This window comes from Myxocyprinus asiaticus, chromosome 19, assembly GCF_019703515.2.
Source record: "Myxocyprinus asiaticus isolate MX2 ecotype Aquarium Trade chromosome 19, UBuf_Myxa_2, whole genome shotgun sequence".
In the NCBI taxonomy this organism is placed as follows: Eukaryota; Metazoa; Chordata; class Actinopteri; order Cypriniformes; family Catostomidae; genus Myxocyprinus; species Myxocyprinus asiaticus.
Genome location: NC_059362.1, coordinates 44658564 through 44685914, shown reverse-complemented (window position 1 = coordinate 44685914; position 27351 = coordinate 44658564). Strand labels below are relative to the sequence as shown.

Genomic DNA, 27351 nt, shown 5'->3' with positions numbered 1-27351 from the left:
AGCTGGACTGTCAAATCCATCACATCACTTTTTTTGGTTGGATGCCATTCTCTTTCTGTTTGATTTACTTTGCTGGTGGAGCATCATCCTGCAAGGTAGAATTCCTTTAGAAGTACTTTAGAGAATAACATGATGCTACCATGGTTCAAGAGCAAAACATTTAAAAAACAAACAAAAAAACTTGTATTTATTTTTTAAATTGATTTATTATTTGCTTTTGTTTGTTTGTTTCGACTAAAGAGATAGCAGAGAAAACCTCTACAAAACACAACAGGCATAATATGCATGACACAAGCACAGACTATCCACTTATAACTAAACATTTACTTATTATAAGATAGGCCATCATAATTAACAGTGCATTTTCTTAACAATAATTTTCATGTAGCACAAAATTCCATCCACACATTAGAATAACGTTTATTATTGAAACCTCAATGCCCAAAGGGCAACTTAATTTGCCTCCAAATCTTATTCAAAATGTTTTACACTTTTACACAGTCACATGTTGCATATTCAATGTATATTTAATATGAAATATAATCTGGCACTGATTTGCTAGACTTTTAATGTAGCTGTGTCACTGCTATTAGTTTATTTTCCCCTTTAAAACGCTTCTTATCATGCAGAAATGATATAAGTTTGCATACGAACAATTATACCTGCACTTTTGGTGCTGTTCCTCCTGGTAATAACTGATAAATAGAAACGCGGACATGTGTTTTCTCCCCATGGATATAAAACATATGAGACGCATGAAAGCTTTTCTTCTGCAAGAGAGAAAACAAACAAACAGCTTAAATACTGCCACCTACAGGCCTGGAGCTAAACCAACATGTTTAAAACTCTTTTTTATCCACCATACCTATGTCCATATTGTATATATAAAATATAAAATACATGTATATCAACACATTCATTATTTTAAAAATAATTCTAGTCGGATATTTTGCCAAAAATGTACCAGAAATAAATGTAAACAGACATCGTCACCCTCCGCTCTGAGCGCTAGATGGAAGCACGCGCGTGCACTGAACAGAAACGTCGCGCGCGCGTCCGCTTTCCAAGCATTCTATCGCGCACGCGCACCGGCGTCGCCGCTGTCTGCGTTAGCGCGTACGCGTTTTGCTGCACCTCAGACTCAGAGACGGAGTGTTTTCAGCAGTCGTTTACCGGGCCGTTTCTATCCGTTACCGACATCGTGGACAAGCTAAAGGACCACAGTTTATGAGGACTGACGTGTGATATGATGGATTTATTCTGAGGTAAAGTAAAAATAACGATCATGTCGTCCGTTAGCGGGTTGGTTAGCAGCGGCTAACATCAAACACAAACAGATGGTGGGAAATATTGCTGTTTTATCACTAATATATGTCTGATTTGAGTCATAATTATTCTCTGTGTTTGATAATGTAAGCATTTGGATTTAATGTGTGTGATTTGTAGTATATGAGTCTTAAGCACTACAGGAAATATATAGAAGTTTGTGATTTAAAGGACGCATTGAACGAATCTGATCAATAATATCAGACACACTGATCTGATTTATTAAGATGATAAATACCATACGCTTGCTCATTCGATCTATAATATCAGACACACACTGACCTGATCTGATCAATAAAATCAGACACACACTGACCTGATCTGATCAATAAAATCAGACACACATTGACCTGATCTGATCAATAATATCAGACACACACTGACCTGATGTGATCCATAATATCAGACACACACTGACCTGATGTGATCCATAATATCAGACACACACTTATTTAATCTGACAATATGATACACGTCTCAGAATATTAGAATAATCTGATCAGGATTACAAAACATTCACTGATAGTCTACACATCAAACATCAGACCCACACTGTATGATATGTCTGATTCAGAATTTGAGAGTCTGATTATCAGAATGTCAGACACACTAGCAATAAGCTGATCCAATCAATAACATCAGACACCAGAATTTTCTGATCTCATTTTTGCAATCTCTAGTATTCCATATGTTATACGAGTCTGATCTGTTATATAAGAATATGCAAGTCTGATGCTATGATCTGATCTTGATCATATGTTCTGAATATTTGTTTTCTCTGTGATGTTTTGAGTCTGATATTATTGATAAGATCAGAACATGCCATTATGTGTCTGATATACGAGTGTCAGACTTATATTTAAGTGTATACCAGACACTAGATATTAGGACTGGTTATCGATACAGATTTACTGATTCGATTCCGATTCACAAGATTCGATATTGATATCGATAGGTATATTTTAGTTATAATGTCCGTTTTGCTTGCATATGAAAAAATTATCTCCAGATGTATGCTGCGAATTATACAGGGGACCTTCTAACTAGAAACAATTTGAAAATATGAATTTTACTAATTATATTTTATAATTATTTTTTATCATTTTGGTCACATTTTAGCATTTTAAAAATGAATATATTTAATCAATAAATATTATTTTATATTGCATATATTATATTTTGTTAAATTTGTATTGTTTAATTGCATAATTAGTACTATTTACAAGTATTTAGATTGATTTGTTGAACACATGCTAAAAACCGGTACTGTCTCTTTAAGGAAACAAGGCATTTCTGTAAACAGCGTCTTTAAATTAGCGCATGTTAATGTGAGAGACTTGAATGGCTTTATCTCATCTGTGTGATGCCTGATTACAATTAAATGTTTCTTTTTTTGTTTGTTTATGATCAACAACTGATTGTAGAGAACAGACAGGGTATCCACCTTATTTTTCAGCAAAACTAGGGCGCCACCATTATCAACCATGAATGTGGACCACTTCCGGTATAAGCCACTTCCAGCTATTTTAGCTATACAATTATAATACATTATGCTGCTTTATATTACAGGCTGGCAATAAATATCGAAATATTATTATATTTAATTACGATTTTCATAAACTCCAGAATAACGTCATTACGCACACACTTTATTTTGGTAAAAGGCCATTTGAATGTAAACGAGCAGGAGACAGCAAATTTTGCAAATTTGTTTTACGCATTTCAACTTTGTTGATAACAGAACAGCACAAAAAGTGGATGGAAACTTGGTTATTGTAGTGGAGGATTGCACATAAAGTAAATGATTGATCCATGGCTTTTGAGATTTGATATCGAATCGACCAAATAAAAAAAAAAACAGTTAATCTATTTTTTTTTTTTTTTGCCCAGCCCTACTTGATATTTTGAGTCGGTCAACTCAGATGTTATAGGCAAATAAAAGGCTATGTGTGATGAATTTGAGAGCAGATGTGTGACAGTTGGTATTTGGGGTGCTGCTGGCTATTTTTATGTGCGAGTAAATCATTTGTTGTTTCAAATCAGCTGTTTTACTCATAACCCATCTGTGCAGGTCATAACTCATCGCACATTTTATTTGTGAAGGAAAATAATAGCATTTCATGTGCCCAGTGGCTCTGCTTTGGTAATGGGTGACCATCTGTGCAAAACGGCAACAGTTCAGGCATGACTAAAACAAATATTAAATCAGTAGACCATTTTATAGTGCTCATTTTGTTGGTGATTTGCAATGTCTTTTGTCTGATTATGCAATGTTAGTCTTGTTTGGAATTAAGACGAAATCTAAATTGAGATTTTTCAAGTTCTTTTTGGTGAAATGTGTACGATAGCACATGAGGATTTGGTGTTTTAATGGACTAAAGTGTTAGGAAGTGGCATTTGTGAATCATTTACGTTAAGGTGTGGGTAAATGGGGTAACAGAACATTGCGATGGGTGTTAAGATGATAGAGGTCAATGAATGTAGTTTGCTGTTGATACTAATTCCTGTTGGCTTTAAAATCTTTTCCATCAACTGGTTATGCTGAACCCATTGACCAACATCTGACAATCTGTTGAATTTCCTCTCATTGGTTTATGGCCCAATAATGCAAATATTGTGCAGCCAAGATCCTCACAACAATCTTTATGGAGTCTTATTGAGTTATGAGCTGTTGAGAATGGTGGAATTCAAGCTTCCACCATTCATAATCCGATGGTTTTCATCTAAAACTATATTGTAAGTCATTTAATAAGTTCTTGCCTGGTCATATATGTAAAAAGATTTATATTTTTGGTATGTTAACTGACAAATATAAAAGTTAAGCAATAAGTCATTTTTTTTTTTTTTTTTAAATAATAAAATGTAGAAATTCTTGGACATTTCAAAGTATACGTTAACTACAGCAAAATCAGTGTGATACATGAGAAGACATCTTTTTTTTATAAACATTTCTGTGAAATTTTATCTAAATATAACATAATATACAATTTATATTAACATCTAATTTGAGAATTAATATTAATTTGAATGAATGTCCTTTTACTCATAACTGCCCAGCGCTCTCAGAGCAGTTCATGTGCATTGTGAATTAAAAGTACTGCAGGTTCAAGCATTCGCACAATTGCAAACATTAGTAACCGATACAAGTAATTATACGCAGTACAGTATAACAGAAAAGTAGATGACGGAACATTGTAAACTGTCAAATACAAACTAGTGGTCGACTGATATGAGTTTTTCAATGGCCGATGTCTAGAGAGCAGGATGGCCGACACAAATGCCGATAAACATACAGGTGCATCTCAATAAATTAGAATGTCGTGGAAAAGTTCATTTATTTCAGTAATTCAACTCAAATTGTGAAACTCGTGTATTAAATAAATTCAATGCACACAGACTGAAGTAGTTTAAGTCTTTGGTTCTTTTAATTGTGATGATTTTGGCTCACATTTAACAAAACCCACCAATTCACTATCTCAAAAAATTAGAATATGGTGGCATGTCAATCAGCTAATCAACTCAAAACACCTGCAAAGGTTTCCTGAGCCTTCAAAATGGTCTCTCAGTTTGGTTCACTAGGCTACACAATCATGGGGAAGACTGCTGATCTGACAGTTGTCCAGAAGACAATCATTGACACCCTTCACAAGGAGGGTAAGCCACAAACATTCATTGCCAAAGAAGCTGGCTGTTCACAGAGTGCTGTATCCAAGCATGTTAACAGAAAGTTGAGTGGAAGGAAAAAGTGTGAAGAAAAAGATGCACAACCAACCGAGAGAACTGCAGCCTTATGAGGATTGTCAAGCAAAATCGATTCAAGAATTTGGGTGAACTTCACAAGGAATGGACTGAGGCTGGGGTCAAGGCATCAACCACACACAGACATGTCAAGGAATTTGGCTACAGTTGTCGTATTCCTCTTGTTAAGCCACTCCTGAACCACAGACAACATCAGAGGCATCTTACCTGGGCTAAGGAGAAGAAGAACTGGACTGTTGCCCAGTGGTCCAAAGTCCTCTTTTCAGATGAGAGCAAGTTTTGTATTTCATTTGGAAACCAAGGTCCTAGAGTCTGGAGGAAGGGTGGAGAAGCTCATAGCCCAAGTTGCTTGAAGTCCAGTGTTAAGTTTCCACAGTCTGTGATGATTTGGGGTGCAATGTCATCTGCTGGTGTTGGTCCATTGTGTTTTTTGAAAACCAAAGTCACTGCACCCGTTTACCAAGAAATATTGGAGCACTTCATGCTTCCTTCTGCTGACCAGCTTTTTAAAGATTCTGATTTCATTTTCCAGCAGGATTTGGCACCTGCCCACACTGCCAAAAGCACCAAAAGTTGGTTAAATGACCATGGTGTTGGTGTGCTTGACTGGCCAGCAAACTCACCAGACCTGAACCCCATAGAGAATCTATGGGGTATTGTCAAGAGGAAAATGAGAAACAAGAGACCAAAAAATTCAGATGAGCTGAAGGCCACTGTCAAAGAAACCTGGGCTTCCATACCACCTCAGCAGTGCCACAAACTGATCACCTCCATGCCACGCCAAATTGAGGCAGTAATTAAAGCAAAAGGAGCCCCTACCAAGTATTGAGTACATATACAGTAAATTAACATACTTTCCAGAAGGCCAACAATTCACTAAAAATGTTTTTTTCATTGGTCTTATGATGTATTCTAATTTGTTGAGATAGTGAATTGGTGGGTTTTTGTTAAATGTGAGCCAAATTCATCACAATTAAAAGAACCAAAGACTTAAACTACTTCAGTCTGTGTGCATTGAATTTATTTAATACACGAGTTTCACAATTTGAGTTGAATTACTGAAATAAATGAACTTTTCCACGACATTCTAATTTATTGAGATGCACCTGTACTACAATTTAACAAAAGCAACCCTTACAAAAAAAGAGTTCTGACAAACTTGCCGCAAAATTTCCCACTCATTATTTTTAAATGCAAATGTACTCAGAGGACAGGGTGGGATTTTTTTTCTTAAATAGTTTTGTGTGCCCTCACAATAGTTTTGTGTTCCCTCGCAATAAATGTACCATGGTTTTACTACAGTAACCATATTTTAACCTTGATATTTGTAGTGAAACCATAGTGATAATGCAGGAAAATGAAAACTATGGTTATAAAAACCATAATTTTGCTGGTAGTATGTTTTACAATGCAAATAAATACCATAGTTTAACTGTGGTTTTACTATAGCAATATTGTTACACACTTTAAAATAAGGTTACATTTGTTAACATTAGTTAACAACATTAGTTAACAACATTAGTTAACATTAACTAACAATGAAACAATACTTTTACAGCATTTATTAATCTTGGTTAATGCTAATTTGCGAGGACATGCAACATTTATTGCGAGGGAACGCAAAACTTGTAGCGAGGGAACGCAAAACTTGTAGCGAGTGGACGCGAAACATGTAGCGAGTGGACGCGAAACGTAGCAGGTGGACGCAAAACATGTAGCGAGTGAACGCAAAAAAAATAGCGAGTGAACGCTAAACTTATAGTGAGTGGATGCAAAACTTATCGCGAGGGCACGCGAAACTTATCGTGAGGGCACGCAAAACTTATCGCGAGGGAACGCAAAACTTATCGCGAGGGCACGCGAAACTTATTGCGAGGGAACGCAAAACTTATCGCGAGGGAACGCAAAACTTATCCTTACAGCGAGGGAACATGGCCTGTCCTCTAAGGGGCTACATACAAATGAGCTTGCGATTTGCCACAAATGTTTTCTAGAAGTTTGAAAACGTCACCGGCAATGGTGAACGTGCAGCAAACCTTTGGCGACAATGAAGAGTTTGCTGCAGAGCTCATTTGCATGTGAAAATAATGATTGGCGAATTTGATGCAAGTTTTCCTGAATTCTTGATTTTTGTAAGGAAAATCAGATGAACACAAAATTTCAAAATTGAAACACTTTAGATGCAGTTTTTCCTCAAATTTGCATTATCTTGAGAAGAAAAAAAATCTTGAAAACAGAAAGTGTCGAATATCTATTGACAAATCTATTGGTAGATTTTGGAACTGACATAAGGTAAACACTTCTGTTTTTCAGCCAAGCAAACATGATAATCACAAAATGGCCAAATAGTGGCCGATATATGTTTCTATCAGTAATACACAGCACTTTTACTGTCAAAATAAAAGCTCAAGGTGAAGTTAATGGGACAGAAATATATTTCTTTAGTGCAAAACAAATCTAATCTTCAAAATAAGAATACTTATCTTATGATGTGAAAGTACTAATCATGCTGGCTCCACTCCCAGTCTTCATTACTGTCTAGCGCCGTGTGGGCATGCAGAGGTCTGGCAGCTGTTACTAGAGTCTTAAGATTTTACTAGGGTTAGGCTAAATCTGTGAGCCGCCATAAGGCTGGGAAATGGCCTGCTGGGTTTGTGCTTTTGTTCTCAGATAATGCTGGTGGAATTTTGCTTCTTTGGATCAGATACTTTGGCCATAATAATCAGCCAATGCCACCACATATCTTTACTGTAGTGACTAAGCTAAGATCAATAACTGTGGGGATTTTTTAAAGGATAGCTTTGTTTATTTTACTTTACACAGTAAAGTCAGTCTTTTAGGTAAAGGGAAAAAACCCTCCTTAATAGATTTGAAATGGATGCTTATTGGAGTCTCATGACTTGTTTCACAGATTCACTTCTCTTTGGAGATTCACAGCTCTGCTCTGTTTGAGTCTGATCTACTTTACTGAAGAGCTGATAGTTCTCACAGAGGCAAAAGGATTTTCTTTACTTGAATATCATGACAGATTCCCTCAGCACAGAGTTCTGGATGAGACGTTCCCACCGAGTGAAGCTTGGAGAGTGTTTTTGGAGTTTGTTAGCCGTATTCTTTCTGACACCTTAAAGCCCCAGGGTATTTGAAATGGAATCGGGCACAGACTCGAGCTAGAGTTTTATTATGCCAGAAAGGTAGGTCAGGTTTTTTCCTCTGTGTTTCTCTTTCTTTCTCTTCTTTGTTCTTGTTGTGCACTTCAATATCAGTTACAGGCTCTGGCCTTACTAAGATGACCCTACACCTTACGTGGACCTGATACATTATGCAGACATTCAAGTAATTAATTAAGGTTTGAGAATCCAGATTAGGTGCTGTTTTTGCTGTCTATTTTACATCTTTATATTAGCCTGTTTACCCCAATGTTGTTCCAAAACCTTGACTTTATAGGACTTTTTCTTCTGTGGAGCACAAAAAGGAGATGTTTGGGGGGGGGGGGGGGGTCAAATGGAAGTTAATGGTGACTAGGCTGTCATGATCATGAAATTTGGCAAAACAAATAATTGTGATTATGATGACTAATTGTCTGTTTTAAAGGCTCTCACGATTACGACGATTATGATTATTAATTTTCATACAAATTGTCATGCTTTTTTCATAGGTATATGTGTGCTTCAAAAACTTTCAGAAGCCATTTATTCATATTTAACTTTTACTTGATTTCCTTTAAGGCTTTAAAAACATAAGTATGACATTCAAATATTTAACATATAAAAATATTTCAAAATACTAGGGCTGTCACGATTATTAAATTTGGCTGACGATTAATTGTCAAACACATAATTGCTATTATAAAGACTATTTCCCTTTTAGGGCTTTCACAATCAATTGTTATATAAATGGTCATATTTCTCAAGGTGCGTGTGTGTAGGCCCTCCTCTTGCCAACAAAACAGCTCTGACCCGTCGAGGCATGGATTCCACAAGACCTCTGAAGGTGTCCTGTGGTATCTGGCACCAAGACGTTAGCAGCAGATCCTTTAAGTCCTGTAAATTGCGAGGTGGAGCCGCCGTGGATTGGACTTGTTGGTCCAGCATATCCCATAGATGCTCAATCGGATTTAGATCTGGGGAATTTGGAGGCCAAGTCAACACCTTGAACTCTTCGTCATGTTCCTCAAACCATTCACTCTGCCTCCACCGGCCTGCCTTCTTCTGACAGTGCATCCTACTGCCATCTCTCCCCCAGGTAAACGATGCACACGCACCCGGCCGTCCACATGATCTAAAAGAAAATGTGATTCATCAGACCAGGCCACCTTCTTCCATTGCTCCACAGTCCAGTTCTGATGCTCACGTGCCCATTGTAGGCGCTTTCAGCGGTGGATAGGGGTCAGAATGGGCACTCTGACCAGTCTGCGGCTACACAGCCCCATACGCAGCATGCTGTGATGTACTGTGTGTTCTGACACCTTTCTATCATGGCCAGCATTAAGTTTTTCAGCAATTTGTGCTACAGTAGCTCTTCTGTGGGATCAGACCAGACGGGCTAGCCTTTGCTACCCACACAAATCAGTGAGCCTTGGGCGCCCATGACCCTGTTGCCGGTTCACCAGTTGTCCTTCCTTTGACACTTTTGGTAGGTACTAACCACTGCATACCGGGAACACCACACAAGACCTGCCGTTTTGGAAATGCTCTGACCCAGTCGTCTAGCCATCACAATTTTGCCCTTGCCAAAGTCGATCAGATCCTTACGCTTGCCCATATTTCCTGCTTCCAACACATGAAATTCAAGAACTGACTTGCTGCCTAATATATCCCACCCCTGGTGGGATATTGAAGGTGTCTAATGATGCTGAATCATGTAGTTTCTTTATAATTCCTTGTGTTCATTTTTTTTTTCTTTTTCTTCTGTACCAACCCTCTTCCTGGATGTGGAAATGAGAAAACACACAGTGTGTGTGCATTCATGTTGAATTAAAGTGCTAATTATAGAAAGCTCCGCTGCAGTCCAGCTCGGAGCTAATGGATCGTTAAATGAAAAGCGTAACTACCAGCCCAGCACATCTATAATGGAATCATTCAGGATGGGTATAAGTACCACAATATCAGGTGATCACTGTTTATCTATGTAATAAATCTGGGAGTGATAGGCCTACTGACAGAGGAAGGTTGTGTATTTTATGTCAGAGTACATACCCTTGGGTGATATTTAGTGTATCAAAAGAATACAAGTAATTCTTGCAGCCTAGATTCTTGTCCTGGCAACCACCCACAACACTACCGTTTTGACGTCTAGTTTTGTATGTATATTTTGTATGTTTTCTGATAAAAATCTAGAAGTCTGTTTATATTTAACCCTTAAATGCATGGGTGTTTCGACAAACACTATTACATACCTCGGGTCTTTAGCGACCGGGCCCAGATAGTGTCAAAATTTCAAAACATTTTCAAGATGATTAGAAAATAATAGAATATACTGTATTTTGATAGTTTTATTTTTCATCAAGAAATGATGCCCCAAATATAGAACAGGATTCATTACTTCCACACTGAAATTTCATGGGACACAACTGGCTGTCAAACACATATTAAGCTATACATAAACTACATATATGTATTTTCTCAGGCACTTTTTGAGTCTTAATAGACTTCCATGTTGCTTCTTTGTCAAATAGCATAATCAAGTCAATCACTGACACATCAGCACCACCTTGGGTAAGAAATAGCATGTATAATATGGGATACTGATAATTCACCATTGTCACACAGAAAATCAGTGTGATATAGTATTTATTTGTATGATTATAGTACTCATTTGTCTTGCGATAAACAAAGAAATGGATATCCTGTGAAAATAAACTTATATAGATATGAATAATCATGAAAATATGATTTATGCAAGCAGAAAAAAGTGAAACTAAAAAGTGAGACATCTTGGGTCTTTAATGACCCTGTACACGTTTGATACTTAAGCAGTTATAATTTTTTTTAATTTTTTACACTATTCTGAAGAGAAAGGAGGAGGAATACTAAAGAGGTGTGGGCATAACTCAAAAAAATGGATGCACTGTAAAAAAAAAAAACAAAAAAAAAAAAACATTTTTTTACTGATTATTGTTTTTAATTTTAATTTAATTTTAATTTACTATATAAAATACACGTCCTCTCTTGTTAAAAATAATCTACATTTTTACCGTTAAATATATGGAAAAATTATACTTTTTACATTTAAAAAAACATAATTCTTACAAAATTTTGAATGTATAATTTTTTACCGTATATTTTAAGGTAATTACCCATTAACCAATTTAAGTTTTTTAACTGTAGCATTTTTATGGTCTTTTACCGTAAAAGTCTTTCACTAAAGACCCGAGGAATAAATTAAAGGGTTAAATAATTTTAAATAAAAATAAATAAATAAAAGTTACAAGTTGAGATTATTCGACAGCATTTGTGGCATAATTTTGATTACCACAGAAAATTTATATCGACTCATCCCTTGCTTATTTAAAAAAAAAAGCAAAATTGCGGTTACAGTAAGGCAGTTACAGTGGAAGTGAATGGGGCCAGTCCATAAACATTAAAATACACATTGTTTCAAAAGTATAGCCACAAGACACAAACATTACTCATGTTAGCATGATTTTAGTGTGATAAAATGGCTTACTAGCCTTATCTGTGTAAAGTCAAATTCAATATTACAACTTCGTTGCCATGGCGAACCCTGTAATCGTTTTTATCACACTAAAATCACTTTAAAACGTATATTCTGAATTTTACGTGTTGTGGATATACTTTTGAAACCATGTGAATTTTAATGTTTATGGACTGGCCTCATTCACTTACATTTTAAGTGATTTTTGCTTTTTTAAATAAGCAAGGAACGAGTCGATTGAGCTCAGTTTGTACTGAACCCGGAAATGTTTTTTTAAATAAGGCTATACACTTCTGCAGTATTTTGCTTTATGGAAGTGAAATCACCATGGTTGGCATTTCAGCATTTTATCTCCAGATGTAGAATATTGTGCCAGACAAGATAACCTAAGACAAAAGAACTCTTAAGATATCACATAAAGAGTATTAATATGATTGATTAATAATCAGGCAAAACATAGGCTAAGTGTTAGAGATACTCAAACTGATTTTTAGTGAACATACTGTGTTGATGCTGTCTCCATATACTTTGAATGTACGTCATATTTATTTTTACTTATTTTTTAATGAAAGAAATGTACTGTATATCTCTAGAGAAAGGATTGAGATGACTCCGTGCTGGCGCTCTCATGTGACTTCTCTTGAAGCTCAATTAAACATGCCTGTAGGCAACAAGAATTGGCTGTCAACTGAATAAAATTAGACTTCTGCTCAGTTCCCCTCATCGTGATTGAGCTTTGAAAGCTGAGCTGGAACAGGAATAAACACTTTTATTGGTAGCTCACTTCTGTTCCTCAGAGAGCCAAGGTTAAACTAGGTAACTGGACTAGGTACGCTAGGCTGGATTCCAATTTGTGTGATATCCAAACTATGAGGTATTCAAGATTAGGATTAGAGTTCTCCGAACCATTGAATGTTAAATAGTAAGCTGGTATCCTATTTCCGGTGGATTTTCGATGCATCCATACGTGCTTTTTGGGTCAATGCGTAGGCTACTCATTTCACGGACTGCAATGATGTATTTTTACCTTAATTTAAAGCAAAAAATTTTTAGGCTGTATTTTCCATTTTTCTTAACTACTTAATGTGAATTCATATCATTATTCTTTGTGTTATATTACCCTTAAAGGAATAGTTCACCCAAAAATGAAAAGTCAGTCATGGTTTACTCACCCCTGTGTTGTTACAACCCTATATGACTTTCTTTCTTTTTCTTAACACAAAGGGAGAAATTGTGAAAAAAATTGTTCTCCGTGATGTCATACAATGGCAGTTTATGGTGACCACCTCTTCAAGCTTCAAAAAAACACAAAAATATAATTCAGGAGTCTAATATATTAATGTCTTGTTCTGAAGGAATATGATAAGGTTTGACGAGAAACAAACCAAAATCGAATGTATTATTTCATAAGACAGACTGCACGCGCGTTTTAGAGCTCTTTGCACGAGAGCAGTGCGCTGCAGCCTCTTGCGAGGTGGGGCGTTCAAGCATATTTTCGCTTCGACAGGACCACCAGAGATATTAACAACAGAAAACACAACACAGCTGAACACAAACCAGAGAACAGAACTTACAAAACATGTATGAAGAGTTTGTAGTCGAAATATATATGCATTTCTATGAACAGCCTTATTTGTTTGAACTGGAGTCCATCAAACAGAGAGATGGGACTGAAGGTAGGTACAGTCACACCCTAACCAGATGCCAGACAACATGCAATAAAAGTAATCAGAGTTTTTGTCCTAAGCAGCTGCGATGAACAACGGGACATTCTGTCGAACAATTGGTTTCTATATTTGGCATCGTGCCTTGAGTCCTGTCTGCTATGAACTGGCACTGGTCCAAAATCATTCTGATAACATTATATACTGAAGTCAGCATTTTACTTGCCGGTTAAAACAACTTGTTTTTGGTCGAGAATATTACACCTACCGACTGTTTTCGCGGAGGTCTCTTCAGGCGTCTGTCTCTCACACACACGTTCAGAAAAAAGAAGAGGTGACAGACATTCCCGCTCCCTCCGCGGTTCTCTCCTGTTCTGGGCATAGAAATGCATCTATTTTTCAACTACAAACTCATCAGACATATTTGAAGGTTCTGTTCTCTGGTTTATGTGCAGCTATGTTGTGTTTTCTTTTATATTGCTAGTGGTCCTGTTGAAGCGAAATGAGTTTTCGATTGAATGCCCCATCTCGCATGTGCAGTAACTACTGCTCTCGTGCAAGGAGCTCTAAAGCTCACGTGCAGTCTGTCTCATGAACGTGCACAGGAGTTCAATGGTCGTTAAAGATTTTCTCTAAATTATACATTAGATTTCGGTTTGTTTTTCACCAAACCTTATAGTATTCCTTCAGAACAAGACATGAGTTGCATAAAATAATTTATTAGACTTCTGAATTATACTTCTGTGTCCTTTTGAAGCTTGAAGAGGTTGTCACCATATACTGCCATTGTATGACATCACTGAGCACACATTTTTTTCACAATTTCTCCCTTTGTGTTAAGAAAAAGAAAGTCATATGGGGTTATAACAACACAGGGGTGAGTAAACAATGACTGAATTGTAATTTGTGGGTGAACTAATCCTTTAAAAATCTAGTCACCATTGCTGCAATGAGATTTCAGATATGTGTGTGATCGAGTAATCGACTAATTGTAATTGTAAAAAAACCCTTTTCTGTCATATTATTGTATAAAACTGTTTTTTCCCATCACCAGCAAAGTACATACAGTTGAAGTCAGAAGTTTACATACACCTTAGCCAAATACATTTAAACTCAGTTTTTCACAATTCCTGACATTTAATCATAGAAAACATTCCCTGTCTTAGGTCAGTTAGGATCACTACTTTATTTTAAGAATGTGAAATATCAGAATAATAGTAGAGAGAATGATTTCAGCTTTTATTTCTTTCATCACATTCCCAGTGGGTCAGAAGTTTACATGCACTTTGTTAGTATTTGGTAGCATTTCCTTTAAATTGTTTAACTTGGGTCAAATGTTTTGGGTAGCCTTCCACAAGCTTCTCACAATAAGTTGCTGGAATTTTGGCCCATTCCTCCAGACAGAACTGGTGTATCTGAGTCAGGTTTGTAGGCCTACTTACTTGCACATGCTTTTTCAGTTCTGCCCACAAATTTTCTATCGGATTGAGGTCAGGGCTTTGTGATGGCCACTTCAATACCTTGACTTTGTTGTCCTTGAGCCATTTTGCCACAACTTTGGAGGTATGCTTGGGGTCATTGTCCATTTGGAAGACCCATTTGCGACCAAGCTTTAAGTTCCTGGCTGATGTCTTGAGATGTTGCTTCAATATATCCATATCATTTTCCTTCCTCATGATGCCATCTATTTTGTGAAGTGCACCAGTCCCTCCTGCAGCAAAGCACCCCCACAATATGATGCTGCCACCCCCATGCTTCACGGTTGGGATGGTGTTCTTCGGTTTGTAAGCCTCACCTTTTTTCCTCCAAACATAACGATGGTCATTATGGCCAAACAGTTAAATTTTTGTTTCATCAGACCAGAGGACATTTCTCTAAAAAGTAAGGTCTTTGTCCCCATATGCACTTGCAAACTATAGTCTGGCTTTTTTATGGTGGTTTTGGAGCAGTGGTTTCTTCCTTGCCGAGCAGCCTTTCAGGTTATTTCGATATAGGACTAATTTTACTGTGGATATAGATACTTGTCTACCTGTTTCCTCCAGCATCTTCACAAGGTCCTTTGCTGTTGTTCAGGGATTGTTTTGCACTTTTTGCACCAAACTACATTCATCTCTAGGAGACAGAATGCATCTTCTTCCTGAGCGGTATGATGGCTGTGTGGTCCCATGGTGTTTATACTTGCGTACTATTGTTTGTACAGATTCGTGCACAAAGTAGATATCCTTAAACGACTTGCCAAATCTGTAGTTTGCTAATATGAAATCTGTGGAGTGGTTAAATGACTTCAACCTAAGTGAATGTAAACTTCTGACTTCAAATGTAATTTTAGTATGTAGAAGTATGTGAAGTATGCAGCAAAACTCTCAATGTAGACAAGGCCTTACCTTGCTCAGAGAGTACTTATAAGACTGTTTATTAGGATGTCCATAGTAAACTTTGGAAATGTATGTTGTTTATGCCATGATGCATTTAATGCATTCCGAATTGGTCTCAAGGAAGCAGTAACGGCACTTTGAACATTTGGCTGTAACGTTCGGAGGTAAAACTGCTGCCTGCGGCTGTTCTCTGAGTACAAGCAATAGCATTCCTGTATTGACTGACAGCAAATGTAGAGATTACAGGTGGGGGACAAACATTGCAGTGTGATTTCTGCTTGTTTTGGGATTCTGCACATACAAGATAGTTGTCTATAATTGAAAGACCTTATCATCTACCTCAAGGGCCAATCACCACTTTGGTATTTTTTGTAAACGCCTTTTGTGCTCTGGCTTGTCCAAATTGTAGAAATTTGAAAGCTCGGGCCTCCAAAGCCAAGTCTTCGAGCTTTGTAAATTTACATACACAAGTAGTCATCTTACAAGTTATTTTTTTTATATAATAGTTGACACCCCACCTTGTCAGTTGTCTGAATGAGTATTTCCTTGTGTGTGTGTGTTGCGAATGTGGAATGGTTTGTAACCGACATCCTTCGAAAACTAAAATATTGTCTGTAGAAGCCAGACTGTGCCTTGTTTGCAAGGGACTATTCGGAAGGTTTGATGTCAGAAAAGTTATTTTGTCCTTCAGAATCCTGACACACTCTATTCTAGCAAACTTCAGAAAGAAACATAGCTGGGCATTTTGATTTTCAGTTACCCCGAGGGAGAGACTGGGCGTATGCACAAAGTCAGTGTGAAAAGGAATGAAATTGGGGTTGGGATTCTTCCAAACACTTACAGAGCAGACAGGATGCAAATGTGGCTCAAGGCCACTGTAAGGGGCTCGCAATGGGACCTGTTAGCGCTTACAAGTGACAGAAAACTATCCATTCGTTGTCATCTGGCAAGATGTATTGTCTGGCGCACTCAGCCTGAGCAAATCAAGATTCAAAGATGAGATTGTCTTCTGCTGGCACTTGTTAGCAAGCTGTAGAAGGCGCAAAGATGAAGACCACACTAGAATATCAAAAGAAAGAAAACATTTCTAGCTTAATTAACTTTAAACACAAGTTGCAAAGCTTTTTAGATAAAAATGAAAGGCTTTGTTTGGACTTTTGCAGTATTCTTTGTTTCACTTACAGTTTTATTACATCTGTTGGCTTCTATCATTTGGCAGTGGAATCAACTCTTGACATCATATTGACATTATGATATCTCAGCTCTACTAGTAATACATCAAAAATAATTCAATAAGACAAGCCGTATTACCTCAGTGGAAGATACTGTTTCAGCAGTGCATTAGGAGCAGCATGACTCAATGATGCACTTCTGGAGTGTTTTCTGGAGATCATCTGGGAGAAATTCCTGCCAGATCTTTTCTGCAAGGGAGAAGAATTCCCAAACATTCCCAACATCATGTAGAACATCGATCCAGCTAAAATCTTGTCCTAGTTTACTAAATGCTTCTGAGTTAAAGGATTATACTGGGTTCAGTACAAGTGAAGCTTAATCACACAAAGAATAATTTCGACTCGTCCCTTCTTTTCTTTAAAAAAAAAAAAAAAGCAGAAATCGAAGGTTACAGAGATTTACTTAAAATGGAAGTGAATAGGGGCAATTTTTGGAGGGTTTAAAGGCAGAAATTTGAAGCTTATAATTTTATAAAAGCACTTACATTAATTCTTTTGTTAAAGCTTGTGTATTATTTGAGCTGTAAAGTTGTATAAATTGAAGTTTTTACAGTTTTTGTGGGTTTTAGGGTGTACAGCATTACGTAATCATGGCAAAGAAGTTTTGTAAAATGATATATAACAGAAAACCTTAGTAAATGATTTTATCTTGTGGCTACACTTTTGAAACAGTGAGTAATTTAATGTTTATGGATTGGCCCCATTCACTTCCATTCTAAGTGTCTTACTGAACCAGAACTTAGCTTTTTTTGTTTAAATTGAAATAAATGTTTGTGGTAATCAACATAATGCCACAAATTCTGTCAATTGAGCTCAACTCGTATAGAGCGCAACAGTCTGGTTCCGGAAGTAAAAATCCCATACATTTTTTCCATGGATGAATTGATACTCAACGATAACTTATAAACCTTTAAAACAAGACCTGCCTTGAGCCCCGAGGTTGTTCATCAATGGTATGTGCTTACGTTGAAGCCATCAGTCTGCATTATTTCAACTTCATTGTATAAAAATCGTGTTTGATAGCGGAATTCATGGTAAACAACATCATTACCCATGGTCCATCAGAGAAAGATCCAACAGTCAGAGAACCGCGGCCAACAAAGCCTGCTAAGCGTGCCTCGGAGCGACCGTGTGCTCCCATGATGAATTGTGAATGACGTAATCGAGCTGGAGCGACCGCGTGCTCCCATGATGAATTGTGAATGACGTAATTGAGCTGGAGCGACCGCGTGCTCCCATGACGCACTGTGAATGACGTAATCGAGCCGGAGCGACCGCGTGCTCCCATGACGAATTGTGAATGACGTAATCGAGCCGGAGCGACCGTGTGCTCCCATGACGCACTGTGAATGACGTAATCGAGCCGGAGCGACCGCCTGCTCCCATGACAAATTGTGAATGACGTAATTGAGCCGGAGCGACCGCGTGCTCCCATGACGCACTGTGAATGACGTAATCGAGCCGGAGCGACCGCGTGCTCCCATGACGCACTGTGAATGACGTAATCGAGCCGGAGCGACCGCGTGCTCCCATGACGAATTGTGAATGACGTAATTGAGCCGGAGCGACCGCGTGCTCCCATGACGAATTGTGAATGACGTAATCGAGCCGGAGCAACCGCGTGCTCCCATGACGCACTGTGAATGACGTAATCGAGCTGGAGCGACCGCCTGCTCCCATGACGCACTGTGAATGACGTAATCGAGCCGGAGCAACCGCGTGCTCCCATGACAAATTGTGAATGACGTAATTGAGCCGGAGCGACCGCGTGCTCCCATGATGCACTGTGAATGACGTAATCGAGCCGGAGCGACCGCGTGCTCCCATGACGAATTGTGAATGACGTAATGGAGCCGGAGCGACCGCGTGCTCCCATGATGCACTGTGAATGACGTAATCGAGCCGGAGCGACCGCGTGCTCCCATGACGCACTGTGAATGACGTAATCGAGCCGGAGCGACCGCGTGCTCCCATGACGAATTGTGAATGACGTAATCGAGCCGGAGCGACCGCGTGCTCCCATGACGCACTGTGAATGACGTAATCGAGCCGGAGCGACCGCGTGCTCCCATGACGAATTGTGAATGATGTAATCGAGCCGGAGCGACCGCGTGCTCCCATGACGCACTGTGAATGACGTAATCGAGCCGGAGCGACCGCGTGCTCCCATGACGCACTGTGAATGACGTAATCGAGCTGGAGCGACCGCGTGCTCCCATGACGAATTGTGAATGACGTAATCGAGCCGGAGCGACCGCGTGCTCCCATGACGCACTGTGAATGACGTAATCGAGCCGGAGCGACCACGTGCTCCCATGACGCACTGTGAATGATGTAATCGAGCCGGAGCGACCGCGTGCTCCCATGACGCACTGTGAATGACGTAATCGAGCCGGAGCGACCGCGTGCTCCCATGACGCACTGTGAATGACGTAATCGAGCCGGAGCGACCGCGTGCTCCCATGACGAATTGTGAATGACGTAATCAAGCCGGAGCGACCGCGTGCTCCCATGACGCACTGTGAATGACGTAATCGAGCCGGAGCGACCGCGTGCTCCCATGACGCACTGTGAATGACGTAATCAAGCCGGAGCGACCGCGTGCTCCCATGACGAATTGTGAATGATGTAATCGAGCCGGAGCGACCGCGTGCTCCCATGACGCACTGTGAATGACGTAATCGAGCCGGAGCGACCGCGTGCTCCCATTGTGAATGACGTAATCGAGCCGGTCTCCCTTCACCCTTAAACTACTTATATATTTGTACATATCGGAATGCTTTGGTATGGTAAGTACACTGTGTTGTACCTTTTTCTTTTTATCTGATCTTCAAATACCTTTTTGCTTCAAATCGAAGTTTTTGATGATGTGATATACCTCGAAGCTGGTTAGTTTGGTTCATGGTTTAGAACTCTATTATGAAGGATTTTTTGAGAAGTCAATGGGAAAAATACTTATGGAAACGACACGGCTGAGAAAGTGGGCTGGCGCTGTTGCGCTCTATTGAACCCCAAATAGAGTTTATATGCGGTCTACAATTTCAGTTGTCATTTTGGTATAATATCTGATGTCATTTTGAATCTATTTGGTCATTAATGTGGTAAATAAAAGTTGTACTCTTTAGTGAGTACAATAACACACTTTAGTGTCAAGGCCTTGATATACTTCCGGAGAAGTTCTTATTTGTTCTTCGTTTAGAGGTAAAAAGATGTTCTAAAGAGCCAAGCAACAGTATACTGTTTGCAAACATTCAGAAACCCGCTACACCGCTGTGGGAGGTGTTTAGATTTGAGGACATACATGTAAAACCTTAACTAGTGTGGCATTAAAATGTGTTATCAATGACTTTATGCCTCATTCTGTGAGTATAATTCAAATGAGGTCAGTAAAAGAAGCTGTTTTAACCACTAGATGATGATTTAAAGTAATATACTGTATATGCAGTAAAAAAAAAAGTTTAATTTGTCGTTTACATTTTGAATTCACGGCGCTGATGCGCTAACACTTGGCCATAATATGCGCAGATTACACTCTGTTATTGTAATTTATGGCGACACTGATACTGCTGCAAAGGTCAGTGTATAAAAGTGTTAATGTGCAGAATAAAGACAAAAGAATGATGAAAGGCTTACTTTGGGCAGATGTGTAAATGGTTTTCACTGCAGATGGCACATGAGTGAATGGACACTTGAGAGTATTTGAGTAGATTTGATTCCTTTTGTAGACTAATTATCAAAACCAAAAATTGCATGACATGGTCTTGGAAAATTTCTCTACATGAATGATCACACAGACATATGTACATTTGCACCAGCTCACTAATAGCTGCGCACGTTGTGTTCTTGCTGACTGATTATGACTGACTGAACAACATAAACAGAATGTGCTGTCCGCGTCAAGGTAGGTGGAGCTCCAGGTCACACCTACCGATGACGTGGACCAATGGCAGTAAGGTGTTTAGCAGTCGGTTAGAAGTTTTCATAAAAGTTCGTCCAGGCGAGCTGTTATGAACCACCGAAACTAACACAAAAGCACATTTTTGGCCAGATGTTGTTCTAAATGACATCACACTCGTTCATTCTTCGATTTCGTATGAAGTATATTTGGGCCTTCAGGGGCTGTTCACACAAGAAACATTCTTTATAGTCATAACTAGGGACTAGATCTGGTCTCTGACTGGGAGACCTGTAGGGATGTATACTTGATTTAATGTACAGCACGTTTCATCTTGTATTTACGTTGGTCCTTCTTGGACTCTGGCCTTCTAAGCAAATTTCTCAGAGGGAAAATCGGTTACCTTGTTGCCAGGAAATGTCAGTGCTGCATAAAATATGTTCTCACGGATAATAAGGGATCCATAATTCCCTGTTTTCATCCGTGTTTGCTGCTACTCCGCTGCGACCAGACTGAAAAAAATCTTTCCATTTACAAAACTGTTTAAATATTAGCTGCTGGTAAATTTGCTTTGCCTTCACAAACCAGAGGCAGTGTGAGGATTAGATTCAGGGTAGTAACTTTTTGGATTTGATCACATATCCATGTGCAGTTAGTATTCTGCTCTTCATCTGAACCCTAAAGAGTCAATTCACAATATAGATGGCACTGAGGTACATTGGGTCTTGCCTACCCATGTGAGAGCAATTGTTCTACAAAGGGGCCATATTCTGTACTTTTGTTGCATTTAATTTTTTCTCCAAAGTCAACTAATATTAGTCATGTTTCATGCACCAAAAGCATTCATAATTTAGTTTCTCATGGCCATTTTCCACCCTCTCTCTGACTCTTACACCCTATCTATACCGGACGTGAGCGGGGTGGAGTGTTTCGTCAGAAGTATATCTTTCCCGTTATAAACGTTGACTGTTTCTAACCACATATATACACAGTTTTAGCAACAATAACATTAAAATATTAATTCTATAATAAGTAAAAGTGGATTTCTTTTGAAAACAGCGTTACACAGCATTACAGCTGTCTACGTGTCATTTAAAAATGTTCACTTTGATGCTTCCATTGTAGACAGTCTCAACCGTTGCATTGCATCGTGTTAACGGATGCGTCCGTTTTTGACAGGGTGTTAGAATTTAACAGGCTGTTTTTGCTACTAACACTGCTTAATTTATATGATTATAATAAATTAATACTTTTTAAAGGTACTAAATAGGCTTGGGGTCGATGCCTTTTCCACGCATCGATAATCAGAAGATTTTCTTGATTATTTTTTCAGATATAAATTGGGCTGCTCGTTGCACAATAGTCTGTCTCTTCAGACATATTTCTCAACACGACTTTGGTAAAGTGTGAGCGGCAGGGTAAATTAATGAGGGTCGCACACCAGCAATGTTCATTTTGCTGACGTATGAAAGAAATTCTCTCTCAGCTAATCTGCAATTGTTGGTGCCAGATGGGCTGGTTTAAGTATTTCTGTAACTGCTGATCTCCAGGGATTTTCACGCACAATAGTCTCTAGAATTTACTCAGATTGGTGCCAAAAACAAAAAACATCCAGTGAGCGGCAGTTCTGTGGACAGAAATGTTGATGAGAGAGGTCATCAGAGAATGGCCAGACTGGTTTGAACTGACAAAGTCTACGGTAACTCAGATAACCACTCTGTACAATTGTAGTGAGAAGAATATCATCTCTGAATGCTATTCTGAGATGCGGGTTGGCGCTGTTTTGGTGGCACGAGGGGGACCTACACAATATTAGGCAGGTGGTTTTAATGTTGTGGCTGATAGGTGTGTGTGTGTGTGTGTGTGTGTGTGTGTGTGTGTGTGTGTGTGTATATATATATATATATATATATATATATATATATATATATATATATATATATATATATATATATATACACAAATACACACACACACACACACAATTGCATTGCACTTATATGTCATCAAAAGTCTGCCATAAAATCTAAAATTTACTAGCCAGTGGCGATTCTTTCTCCAACGTGTCTGTAGAGGGTTGATTACATGGTCAATCTCAAAATTAAATATAAGGCCCTTTTTTGAAACATTTGTGTAGTTGTTACTGAGTTTCAAATTTGGGGAAAAGTCACGTCATGATCTTAATGATCGATCATTGCTGTCACTTCCAAGTACTCAAGGACTTGTGCCCATCCCTAATATAAATTGTGCCTAAAACTAAAATTGTATGTTTATTTATTTTACAGCATACAATTCACCAGAAGTCGTGTACTATCCTGGCACCTTTTGACATACCGTTTTCAATGTTCTGTTATTTGGGACTTTTGGGACTAATTCTAATCTCACATAATATTAAGGATACATATTATGTGAATTGCAATGCAGCCTTGCTGATTATCTGCATGTCTGATGCTTATCACAATATAAAACACACATTTGTGCTTTGTTTTCTGAGTATGTGGCTGATGTGTGTGAGTTGTGAATGATTGACGTGGTGTGCAAGCCAGGCAGTGGTTTGATGGCAGCGTGTGATTATCTTTTCTCTCTTCAGAAGTGGTGGCCATGTCAAAATCTGTTCCATTAAAGGGAAAATCATCCTGCATTTCCTCTCATCCAAAGATAATAAAGCTCTCTGAAATCTTCCATGGCTTTTACTGATGGATGCACTGGTAAATCTAGTGGAGGCGATCTAGTCACTAAAGGCAACTCACATGTTTTTGTCTGGATGCAGGCCTTATGGAGTGTTTGCTCTGTGGGTTTGTTTTAGAACAGCTGCTAAGGCTTGGAGCTTGCTGTCAACATACCGGAAAATGTGTTCAGTGAATTGGACAAGCCTGTGAAGTTATTCGTAGCACTGGCAGAGAGTTTTGAATCTAGCAAATGGCTGTGAACTGTTCTCTGTGGCACTGGGTGCAAAACTAACTCATTCCAATTGCATATTGTAATATACAGATGGATGTACTGCACCAAATGCAACATAAAGTGAATTTGATAAGGCTTGGACTGACCTGCATCCCATCTTTTTAACATGCAGCTATTTAAATAACACTGTCAAGTTTCAGTGCTGGAAACAATTCCAATACATTTTTCATTGCTTTGTTATTCTTTAGCTGTTTAATTTCAAACTAATAAATCTGGATTGGACTAAAATAGAGATGAAGTCAAAGCTCAAATTTGTGCAGAAGAAAACTCCCAAATATCTACACTACACTCAGATGGATAGATAGATAGATTCTATTAATCACTAATTAGAACATTAATTTGGCAGTCTTTTAGGCTTAATGAAGATTGATGTGTCCTTAGAATAATGAATTGCAGAATTTATCATATTCATTTTAGATCATTAGAATTAATCTAAATGATAAGCAATCTAAAGTGCATAATAAAAATAAAGTTATTCAGATTTTCCGTCTAAAGCATTCATCATATCAGATCATATAACCAAGGAATGTCTTTGTTGGAGCTTGATGATGTTGCTATTAAATTACAGATAACAGATCTCAAATTACATGCTAATTACAGATACTCCCTTTCTGTTTTACAGATTGAGGAACATTTCAAGGCAGTTGGATGGCTATATCTGGGAGTTTATGACACACTGTGGCCACTTTGTTAGTCCCAACAATGGAAGAGTGACCGGTGTTGGCTGTAATGAGGCAAAGAAAAATGCAGACCAGCCATGCATCCATTGGGGATCTTAATCAAAGGCACTCTATTTTCACTGATGCAAGGGACCCTCTCTCATCTTTTGGATAGTGTTAAAATCGAGTTACATCACACAACAAGAAAGACAGTATTGTTTATGGACGATATCATTCTGTCACGAGAAAGATGAAATTTCCTTTTATTAGATGTCCCAGTTAAAACAAGGACACTGGTTTCTTATGTTAAGAACATAAGCTCTGGAAAAGATTCAAACTCAAAGGGTACACAAGACAGATGAGGTTGCATTATGGCAGCTGAATCTCCCCAACAGAAACATTCACATATCTGGTTCGGAGGAGAGTGACAGTTGCATGATGCAGCGAAGTGGAGGCATCGTCGGGAACAGCCTACGGCGGGTGCGACTAACCTGGCTCAGTTTCATGCTTTTCTTCATCTTGGTCTTCTTCCCTCTCATTGCACATTACTACCTCACCACAATCGACGAGGCAGGGGGGCCGGATAAGCGCATCTTTGGGCCAAGACCTGGAGGAGAGCTGTGTGAAGCCAAGCATGTGCAAGACCTTTGTCGAATCCGGGAATCTGTTAGTGAGGAGCTACTTCAACTGGAGGCAAAGCGCCAAGAACTCAATGGCGAGATCGCCCGACTTAACCTACGCATTGAGGCCTGTAAACGTAGTATCGATAGTGCCAAACAGGACTTGCTGCAACTCAAGAATGTCATCAGCCAGACAGAGCACTCTTATAAGGAACTCATGGCACAAAACCAGCCAAAACTGTCTTTGCCAGTTAGACTTTTACCAGACAAAGATGATCCGGGGTTCCCTCCTCCAAAATCAGCACAAAACTGTCGTTTGCATTCTTGTTTTGATTATGCGAGATGTCCTCTTACATCTGGCTTCCCTGTCTATGTTTATGACACTGGATCCTATCCTTGGGGTGAAAAGTTGGATCCTCTTGTTAAACAAGCCTTTGCATCATCAGTCAAAAGCAGTGTATACGTGACCGATAATCCACATATTGCTTGTCTTTATGTAGTGCTTGTAGGGGAAGTACAAGAATCACCCTCTTTACCCCCTCCTTCACCATTAGACCTTGAAAAGCAGCTCAAGGCATTGCCATATTGGAGGTTGGATGGCCACAATCACCTGCTAGTTCACCTGTCTAGAAAGTCTCTGACACAGAACATCCTGTACAATGTGAGCACAGGTCGAGCAGCAGTAGCACAGTCTACCTTTTTTGAACGTCAATATAGAGAGGGTTTCGACATGGTAGTGTCACCTCTAGTCCATGCCCTGTCTGAGCCCAACTTTCTAGAGGTGCCTCCACAAGTCCCGGTGAAGAGAAAGTACCTCTTCACTTTTCAGGGAGAAAAGGTTGAGTCTTTGAGGAGCAGTTTGCTTGAAGCCCCACCACAGTCCTTTGAAGAGGAAATGGAAGGGGATTCACCAGCTGACTATGATGATCGCATTATTGGCACACTTAAAGCTGTACAGGACAGTCACCTAGACCAGGTTCTTGTAGAGTTCACTTGCAAGAATCAGGCCAAGCCTTGTTTGCCAACAGAGTGGGCATTGTGTGGGGAGCGTGAGGATCGTTTAGAGGTACTAAAGGTCTCCACTTTTGCCTTGGTGATATCTCCAGGTGATGGACAGTTGGTGGCATCCACAGGCTGTAGCATGAGATTGTTTGAGGCTTTGGAAGTTGGGGCAATACCGGTGGTTCTTGGCGACCACTCAAAGTTGCCTTACCATCACCTCATACGCTGGAGTGAGGCAGTTATTATGGTACCCAAGCCTCGCATTACGGAGTTGCACTTTCTGTTGCGCAGTATCTCAGATAATGACCTTCTGGCAATGAGACGGCAGGGTCGGTTTCTTTGGGAGACGTATCTCTCCACCTCAGAGAGCATCTTCAGCACTATCCTGGCTAGTGTACGAACCAGCATCCAAATACCAGCAGCACCCATACGTGAGGAACCTGCCCAGGAGATCCCCCACAAAGCTGGAAAGTTGGCAGGAACCGACGCTAACATGGCTGACAATGGTGACCTGGATCTGGGGCCCGTTGAAGTAGAGCCCCCTTATGCTTCACCCCGCTTTTTGCGTAATTTCACATACACTGCTGCTGATGTCTACCGCACCTGGAATCGTGCACCTGGCCCTTTCCATCTATTCCCAAACACTCCCCTGGACCCTATACTGCCCTCAGAGGCCAAGTTTCTGGGGTCAGGAACTGGTTTCCGCCCTATCGGTGGAGGCTCTGGGGGATCTGGAAAAGAGTTTCAGGCTGCACTAGGAGGGAACGTCCCACGGGAGCAGTTCACTGTGGTCATGCTTACTTACGAAAGGGAGGAGGTTCTCATGAACTCACTGGAGAGGCTAAATGGCCTTCCTTATCTCAACAAAGTGGTGGTAGTTTGGAATTCCCCCAAACCACCTTCCGATGACCTCCTCTGGCCAGACATTGGGCTACCCATTGTGGTAAGTACACAATATTTTTTACCATATGTCTTCAATCCTAGGTACCAGAATACCATAGAAAATCAAGGCTAGGGTGTACTTTGGTTTTCAGTGTGTAGTTTTGTCTCAGGTTAAGCGCTTAGCCTTTCAAAGCAAACTCTTTTTTTTTTTTTTACCACAAGCCCATGGTAGTGGGTACTTTGAAGGTAGTATGGCATTACTGTATAAATGTAAAGGGATTGAGTAGCTTTCATTTGGAATGATCCTTTGGGTAGAACCAAA

At 39.3% G+C, this 27351-nt stretch overlaps 1 protein-coding gene across 2 annotated transcripts in view; it reads left to right on the top strand.

Annotated features, from left to right (window-relative positions):
* The first annotated feature begins 1108 nt into the window (after positions 1 to 1108).
* LOC127409609 (exostosin-like 3) overlaps positions 1109 to 27351 on the top strand; it is a 40459-nt gene continuing 14216 nt past the window's right edge. The window contains exons 1-2 of one of the 2 annotated variants that reach the window (XM_051644289.1): positions 1109 to 1265; positions 24489 to 27090. In XM_051644289.1, the coding sequence (XP_051500249.1) occupies positions 24961 to 27090 (2130 nt within the window). In that variant the 5' untranslated portion in view covers positions 1109 to 1265; positions 24489 to 24960. Of the gene's footprint in view, positions 1266 to 8070; positions 8277 to 24488; positions 27091 to 27351 lie in introns of those variants that run through there. The other variant, XM_051644290.1, reaches the window with a different exon arrangement.